The sequence below is a fragment of the Salvelinus sp. IW2-2015 genome, unplaced genomic scaffold, assembly GCF_002910315.2.
Source record: "Salvelinus sp. IW2-2015 unplaced genomic scaffold, ASM291031v2 Un_scaffold1073, whole genome shotgun sequence".
NCBI lineage: Eukaryota > Metazoa > Chordata > Actinopteri > Salmoniformes > Salmonidae > Salvelinus > Salvelinus sp. IW2-2015.
The window spans coordinates 41,555-50,914 of NW_019942716.1; the positions used below are offsets into that span (position 1 = coordinate 41,555).

The 9,360-nt window shown below is 40.6% G+C and overlaps 1 protein-coding gene across 1 annotated transcript in view; it reads left to right on the forward strand.

The window, feature by feature from the left end:
- Window positions 1–9,360, forward strand: part of LOC111965595 (glycine receptor subunit alphaZ1-like) — a 96,624-nt gene that overhangs the window by 16,477 nt on the left and 70,787 nt on the right. Inside the window, 2 exon segments of the mRNA XM_070438651.1 lie at window positions 6,011–6,037; window positions 6,600–6,638. Coding sequence (XP_070294752.1) covers window positions 6,011–6,037; window positions 6,600–6,638 — 66 coding nt within the window.

A 9,360-nucleotide genomic window follows, 5' to 3' on the forward strand; every position in this document is an offset into this window, starting at 1 on the left:
TTAGAATGGTAAAGATATCCTTTATACAATGTAGAACTTCAAAAATATTGTTTATAGAATTGTAGAACTGCAAAGGCATTCTTTAGAACATTAGAATGTATAACGTTAGAAGGCATTCTTTGGAACATTAACGTTAGAAGGCATTCTTTAGAACAATAGAACGTTAGAACTGCTTAGGGTCCTTTAGAATATTAGAACGCACTATTGCTAAGGAATTCTTTAGAACATTAGAATGTTACAACTGCTAAGGCATTCTTTAGAACATTAGAATGTTAGAACGTTAGAAGGCATTCTTTGGAACATTAGAATTAGAACATTAGAAGGCATTCTTTGGAACATTAGAATGTTAGAACGTTAGAAGGCATTCTTTAGAACATTAGAACTTAGAAGGCATTCTTTAGAACATTACAATGTTAGAACTGCTAAGGCATTCTTTAAACATTAGAACGTTAGAAGGCATCTTTTAGAACATTAGAATGTTAGAACGTTAGAAGGCATTCTTAGAACATTAGAATGTTAGAACGTTAGAAGGCATTCTTTAGAACATAATACGTTAAAAAAATAAAACTGCTAAGGGTCCTTTAGAATATTAGAACGCTAGAACTGCAAGCATTCTTTAGAACATTAGAATGTTAGAACGTTAGAAGGCATTCTTTAGAACTTAGAATGTAGAAGTTAAAGGCATTCTTTAGAACATTAGAATGTTAGAACGTTAGAAGGCATTCTTTAGAACATTAGAATGTTAGAAAGTTAGAAGGCATTCTTTAGAACATTAGAATGTTAGAAAGTTAAGCATTCTTCAGAACAATATAGAATGTTAGAACGTTAGAAGGAACTTTTTAGAACATTGATGTTAGATAAGAAGGCATTCTTTAGAACAATTAGAATGTTAGAACGTTAGAAGGCATTCTTAGAAACAATAGAACGTTAGTTCTGCTAAGGCATCCTTTAGAATATTAGAACGCACTAGAACTGCTAAGGCAATTCTTTAGAACATTAGAATGTTAGAACGTTAGAAGGCATTCTTAGAAACAGTTAGAAGGCATTCGTTAGAACATAGAATGTTAGAACTGCTAAGGCATTCGTTAAACATTCTAGAAAACATATATAGATAATGTACCGATAGCAACAAGGTATCAAGGAAGAGCATGTCTCGTAGGAAGCATGTAGAATGCATAAGGATATGAAACTTAAGAACGACATCTCTTATTCAGAAAGGACAAATATTAAATTGGAAATGATGTAGATATAGGAGGCAAATTCGATTAGAGACGATCTAGTAAAGAATGTAGTATAAATCAGCGTAAAACTGCTGTAGCCCATCATTAGGATAGCGAGAAACAGATAGAGAGAGAGAGAGCGGCTAGAATGTGTAGAACGTTAGAAGCCATTTGTTAGAACATTAGGAAAATGGGAGAGAATAGGAGCAGCCGAGGTGAGAGGAGATAGAAGATCAGTGAAAGTGAGAGAACCATAAGAATAGACACTACGACTAGAAAACTAGGCATAAACCGCATTTCCCAGCTATGATAGTAGACCATAGGAGCACGTTAGAACAGATACTAGAAAACAATAACAGTCCTATATCAATTTGAACAAAAATAACATTAGGACTGTAAGTACCCCCCCCACTCACTCGAGCGACACCGTCCTGTAGAAACGCAGCATTCTTCTTAGGAAAGCATAGGAACTAGCAATCGTTGCACTGCTGAGCATTCTTTAGATCCATAGAAGTTAAGAACGTTTAGAAGACATTCTTTAGAGGAACATTGGAGACAAACACTAAGAGGAAAATACACTTCACTAATCATGACAGATTCTCCGGTACCGAGCACGCTAGACACAAAGCCGAGCACAGCATACCTCAGTCTACACCCAAACTCCTCCTCTGCTACTCAAGGTGGACCGTAGACCCTCCGCTAGTGCACACCTAACAACATAGTTTGGACGTAAAAACAGGAAGGAAGTGTAGACCACAGCAGTGCCCACTGCCCAGAATGAAGCTTCGGGAACGCATGTCAAGATCTTCCGTAACCTTGGTAATAAATAGGAGCCCCTCGACAGGACGGGCGGGGGGGAGGGAAGCACGAACGGGTGCCGGTGGGCGCCGAAGAAAAGGCATTAACTATTACAAGAGACATGAGGAGAAGACAGGGTGGACGGCAGACGTACAAGATGTTCCGTGGAAAATGACAGCAGTGACTCGGGCAACCAGCTGACACGAATCACGATCCTGGGAAGAAAACCCTCACGGTATCTAACGGTACCTTATGATATAATTACCGCGGAAGTAGCCAACTTTGCGAGTTCTAGATAAAGCTGTCGTAAGGGAAGGTTACGAAGTGGTGTAAGAGCAACTACACTGCTGGAAACAGAACCGACAAATCGACTATGAACAATATCTCGGGATCTCTACGGTACAACCATTGGATATTCTAACGCGTATGTTTATCTTGTGCAGGCATACACTCACTGAAAGTACTTTGACACCCTCTCACGAGCGTTTACCAGGTAGTCACTAGACGGTTTTCAATTAACACCTAAGAGCGACTGTGAACCATCGACGATTCGGAGAGAGAGGCAATGGTAACAGATCTGAGGTACGACCGGCAGTATGGAGACCGTTACTGCTTAACTTAGTCCTGCTGGTGCGACTGTCCTGAAACATATTCACCCCACGAACACGGTCGCGGCTAGCTCCGCCTCCTCCCCGCTCACTGAGCTAGGGCCACCAAAACCTCGCTCTCTGAGTAGGAAGCAACGCGGATAACGCTATCCGAACGCAGGCAGCGGGTGACAGGGTGTAATGGGCTGCCAAGGCTCCACTCCTTAAGCGCTCTCTGGGCAGACATGAGCCCTGCACCCCAAGAACAGCGCAGTACGAGTAGAGACAGGAACGAACAAAGTTACTAGGACAAGCGCGCGGGACGCAGTGTGGTGAGTGAGAACTAGCTTCTTTGCACTGTGTCTCTCAATTTCGCCCAGACGCTAGTGCAACCCGACAACACGCCCTTCAGGTACAAGAGCGATGATGTCACCTCTCCAGGGCCCCTCTGCGCACGTCCTGGTAATAGCCCACAAGTCAAGACACTATCAACGAGACTCGCGGAATAACGAGCGATCAGTGCTTCACAGTGAGTTTCTTATGTTCCCGACAGAGTACAAGAAACTTACGAACTTCGAAACTGACCGACAACGCCGAAAAAAGCAGAGCACTGGCCCATGCCAGAAGTCCACCTATGAAAACGTACACGCATCAACCAACTTACAGTCCGATCCCTGGCTATGCAGTTCATTCACCCCACCCTGGGTTGTTGCTGGCCCTAACGGCATTTCTATCTCAAAGCCTGTCGATTGACCAGTCATCGTCCAGAGCCAGTCAGACAGTTAGTCACACAGTCCAGGTCACAGAACAGACCCGAGACACAAGACAACCAGGAGCAGCAGACAGTTAGTCACACAGATCGCGATCGGACACCCCAGTCAGGACGCACACACACACACACCAATCACTAACTACATTACTTTTTGACATTGAAACTTCAGTCTGCCTTCTTAAAAACTATTTAATTATTTTTGTTAATCTACTATGTTTGATGAATGAGGATACATTCAGCTACTCCGGATGCTCGACTCTTGGATCTAGACATTTGGACTGACGTACCATCCTGACCTGGGAGTAGATGTTTGATATCATTTCAGGACTGAATCTCCCTGAGTTATAACATAAGTATTGATCATGTTTCAAAGTCTAGGGAGAGGCAAAATCGCAAGGACACAGCAGACTGTTGAATGGATGATGTAGCAGTCAGCCCACTGTTGGAGGATAGGACAGGATAGGATAGGACAGGATAAGACAGGATAGGACAGGATAAGACAGGACAGGATAGGACAGGACAGGATAGGATAGGACAGGATAAGACAGGACAGGACAGGATAGGACAGGACAGGATAAGACAGGACAGGATAAGATAAGACAGGACAGGATAAGACAGGATAATACAGGACAGGATAGGACAGGATAAGACAGGACAGGATAGGACAGGACAGGATAGGACAGAACAGGATAGGACAGGACAGGATAGGACAGGACAGGATAGGATAGGATAGGATAGGATAGGACAGGACACCATTCACACCAAGATGGTTGTAGTATCCAACCATCCGTTACTGTAATACTTAGTACAAATCTGTTCCTAGTATACATCTACTGTACATGTAAACATAGGAGAAAGACCTTTTAAAATAAATAAACAGTTGCCTTATTCTATTTATTTGAATGAGATAATATCAAGGCCATGTATTTATTAAAACCCTATTATTGGGAGTTTGCCCTTGATGTTGTTATTCAGCATGATATCAAACATTAACACTCTTTAATTGAATGAATGGCATGTGAGAATGATTGGATTGTTGAATCGGATGCTGCATCTCTCTATCTGATCACTGAAGCTTCTCTAATATTACTGCGAGGAGAAGAGGAGAGAAGATGGTGTCATGAAGGCTACTGTCACTTCCTGTCATTTGGGTCATTTAATTTCTGATACTGGGAAGTGAGAAAACGGTGACCACACTTGAGTGTGACATTAAAGTTGACATATAATTGTTTACTCTGACAATATAATTCAAGCCCCCCCCCCCCAAGCGACTGTTTTTATTTTTCATGCTAGACGGTTTTAACTGTCGCCTTTCGGAGATTTGTCCTTTTGTGAAACGGTGCGTGAGTGAGACGCTACCAGGCCCAGATGGATTCTATAAATGCGATTGTACATTCTTATAGCTGATTTTTCACTCTTTCTTGAATGTTACACAAAGCTGTTTATTTGCTGTACCTCTTTGTAATATATGGAGGRTTGATTTTACACACTGCTAGTTATTTGCCAGTATGAGATTGCAAGCTTTGAACAAAAGAAAACAGTCAAAGCTCTGGTTTAATGTTTGGATCAGGTTTTCAGATCTCAAATAGAGGATAAGCTCAGGCTTAGGTTGACACAGAGGGATTGCCTTGCATGCAGAGTGTAAAAACAAGAGGAAAAATAATCCTCACTAGATCCAGCCAGATTATAGAGTTTGAATCACCTGTCTACAACAGTTCATGGTCATGCAGAATACTTTCCATCTATCTTAAAAGAACGATTTCCTTTTCTCCTGACGTTGATAGATTACAATATCCCCACAAAGACTTGAGCTCTGTGTAGTCGCCATCTCTCATCAATGACACTTGCCAGGTAGAGGAAAGTAGGCAGGCTGCATGCCGCCTGGTTTACAAATTCAATGCGCCTCCGGAGCAAAAATAGGACATTTATTAACACACAATCTCTGTTGAGAAAATACATTTACTATGTGCCTAAGAATAATAGTTCATCTGTGTCGACAGGAGGTAGTAATTAGGAACGAACCGGCAGTATTTCAAATGAGCAGCAAATGTCGTCTGAGAGAGGAGCAACCTTTCTGTCGAACTAATTAAGATCTTCTGAATTTTGGCAGAAAGTTATGGAAATGTGCTGTATGTTTGTGCTAATGTATGTGTTATGTACAGTACCTTATCATTAACAGCCTTTGGATGTAAAAGGTGAGATTGAACAGGTTGAAATATTAAGGTTATTATCAGGTATTTTGGTGTTATCTTTTGCATGCCTTATTTATTTTACACACTTACCAAATAAGTGCAATCAATAATGGGACTAATTCTTCTATCTTTAATTGTAATTAACTGGTTTGTTGTGCTGGATTGGTGAAGCGCCAAGCAGGTTTGAAATGATGCATGGCCAACTTCAGTCACCCAACTTGTAAGTCGCTCTGGATAAGAGCGTCTGCTAAATGACTTAAATGTAAATGTATGGCAATTCATAAAAAAAGGTAATTTCTGTAACGACTGGAAAAAGCCCAGGTACTGTAAAACAATGAATTGCTCACGTCTGTGTGTGAGCCTTTGTGTTTTATATCTCTTCGTCCACTAAGTACACTTCCTGTTCCTGTTCTCTTGTGTTGCACCAATTTTGCTGCTCAGTTGCAGGGGTCCCCCCGAGTGGAAGAGGTAAAAATATAATTTTTTTAGATTAACAAAATCTAAAAAAATAAGATTTTTATATCCCATTTATTAGAAAATTAGTTTGAATCACTTACCAGTTGCTTGATAAGAAAATGTAAGCATTTAAGCATTTAAAGCCAAATGATGCAAGCAGATCTAAGCGAAGCCAGTTTGACATGTAGTCTATGCATCTTTCCTTTGTCTGATGTTTTTCATCTTAGTGCATTTTGCTAACCTCACCTTCTGCCTCCCGTGAAGAACTATGCCTTGCACCCCTCCTCTACCCCTCCTCTCATCTCTGCATCGCCTCCTCTCCTGCCCGACCCGCTATGACGTTCTCCAACACAAACTCGTGCATCCCTCCTTCCTGCTATTGCCTTCAGTAATTTGGCCACCACAATATTTCCTTCCTTTCCCTGCCGCACACTTACYTGTATAAGTTCTGAAGTGTTGGCAAGTTGTGATACTAGATGTGTTTTTAATTGTTGTTTTCCGCTTTGAGAAAAACAATGTGAGTACTTGCTGTTAGAATATGTTGTGTTTTAATCATGATCTTTTTTTTTATTAGACCCACAAGGCCCCAAAACAGAAGCTTCTCACAAGAAAGGTACTTTCTTTTTATTCATCACTGAATAAAGTATGCAAGTCACTCTCTCTCTCAACGCCACTCAGGCAATCTTCATGTTTATAGCCATTAAAACACTATTTTTTTTAAAGAAACTAAGCACATTTAAGGTGTAATCTTAAAGGGGATACATGTGTTTCCTGTTAATGCATAATGTTGTGAGGGGTATCAGTCTGCTGATAGTATATCGTCAGATTTGTCTTGAAAGAGATTTTTGTCGAACAGCTGGCAATTAAGAACTTGGCTCAAAAGATTAGTCCAATGTCAGCAATATTTCAAACTGTTTTGTTTGTACTTTATGCCGACGTGGTCTCTTCTGTCTTTTTGCTAATTGTTGTTCTGGATGCGAAAGTGTGCATATAACTTTGAAAGATGCACCGAAAAATTTTACTTTGGGTAAAAACAGGCTTTTTACAGTTGGTAAGCTTTGCTGTCAAAGTTTTATGATACATCACAGGAGGTTGGTGGCACCTTAATTAGGGAGGGCGGGCTCGTGGTAATGGCTGGAGCGGAATCAGTGGAATGRTATCAAATACATCAAACGCATGGTTTCCATGGTTTCCATGTGTTTGATGCCRTTCCATTTGYTCTGTTCCAGACATTATTATGAGCCGTCCTCCCCTCAGCAGCCTCCACTGTGATACGTGTTTATTATATTCTGATGTAGAGATATTATCCTGTTGGGATGATTATAATGTAGAGAGGAGTGGAGATATTATCCTGTTGGGATGATTATAATGTAGAGAGGAGTGGAGATATTATCCTGTTGGGATGATTATAATGTAGAGAGGAGTGGACATATTATCCTGTTGGGATGATTATATATAAGGGATAGCTGGTGCTACAGATCACTCCATTCATTTAAAGACTAAAATACCTCAATGGCTACTTGACCTCTTTTCCTCCTAACAAGAGATGACCTGCTATACATGCCAGGGATTATGAATTACCTGTCTGCCTTTTGGCTGAAACATGGCATCTGTATTGTAATTAGAATGAATTAGAGAGGTTGTTGCTGGGGTTGAAAAGGAACAATCATGGAACGCATTCATTTCCTTGAAATTAATCTCTCTACATATTTAACAACAACTGTGTTTAACTGTGTTTAAACATAATCATATTTGTTTTACAACTTGCCAAATGAGATGATTGTATGAATATGGGAAAATTGTAAAAGGGATGTATTCATTATTCATTCTTTTAAATATGCAATATGGACAGCATTACTGGAGGCTGAATGACTTTGATCAACAAAATGTGTGTGTGTGTGTGTGTGTGTGTGTGTGTGTGTGTGTGTGTGTGTGTGTGTGTGTGNGTGCGTGCGTGCGTGCGTGTGTGTGTGAGAGATTATATTATAGTCAGTGCCGTACTTAAAGCAGTATTTAACAGAGCGGATGACCCGGTCCAGATTTCAGCCATTCATTTCAGCTGATCTCCTCTCCTCTCCTGCTATAGACACCAACTAAGGAAAATGTGATTTTATCCATACCTAGCTATGGATTTAATATACTGTTTACACATTTCTAAATTCTATACTTGAATTTGAACATATTTTCTTGTCACGATTGCAATCAACACACTTTAATATATATATTGGTTAAAACCAAACCCGCTCTAGTGTTTGCTAAGCCTAAATAAAGTCTTATCACCTTACTTGTAATTTACAGATTCAAATTGAGCTGCCCTGTTTCACCAAATCACATAAAAGTWMATTTKTGGAATTTCTTTCCTTCTCAATGCGTTTGAGCCAATCAGTTGTGTTGTGACAAGGTAGGGGTGGTATACAGAAGATAGCCCTATTTGGTACAAGACCAAGTCCAAGAACAGCTCRAATAATCAAAGAGAAACGATAGTCCATTATTACTTTAAGACATGAAGGTCATTCAACTTTGGTATTTTCTTCAAGTGCAGTCRCAAAAACCATCAAGCGCAATGATGAAACTGGCTCTCATGAGGGCCATCATAGGAAAGGAAGACCCAGAGTTACCTCTGCTGCAGAGTTACCAGCCTCAAAAATTGCAGCCCAAATAAATGCTTCACAGAGTTCAAGTAACAGTCATTTCCAACAAGAGAAGGCCAGAAATTAAATATATCATTGCCATGTAAAGGTTGGAGTGGCATAAATTAGATGCTTGTACTAGGCCTGGTGTAATGTTCCCACACCCTCTCCTACCATCATGCAGCACTTGAAATTGAACTGTACAAACGTAGGCAGCGACTGGACATCTGTTTGGATAGTGATGGAACTGTATGTGTGTGGTAATATCCCAGGCCAGACCGCAGATACCTCGTGGACAGATATAGGCGACAACATATTATGGATTTCAGATGCGCCTTGGCCCTGCCCTAGCTACTATCCTGACTTTATTTCATCGAGTGATTCTCCACTGCATGTCAGACGGACCATTACATGCTGTCGAAGGCGACTTCTCTGCCCGTGTTTATTGCTTATCAAACGTTGTTGATCTGTAGGCTAATTTCACGCAGAGGATGTCCTGAATCAGTTCGACATAGGCACTGCTGTAACACTTTGTGTTATTATTTATTTGGATTTATGGGGCTGTTGTAGTTCTTAGTGATATCGATCTTTCTCTTCACTGTGAAATGTTATATCACCACTTCATAGGATACACTGTTTCTATAGACTTGGCTCCCTTCAAGTAAAAGAGCCGCGAACATTTGGCTAACCAAACTTCGTTTTTTT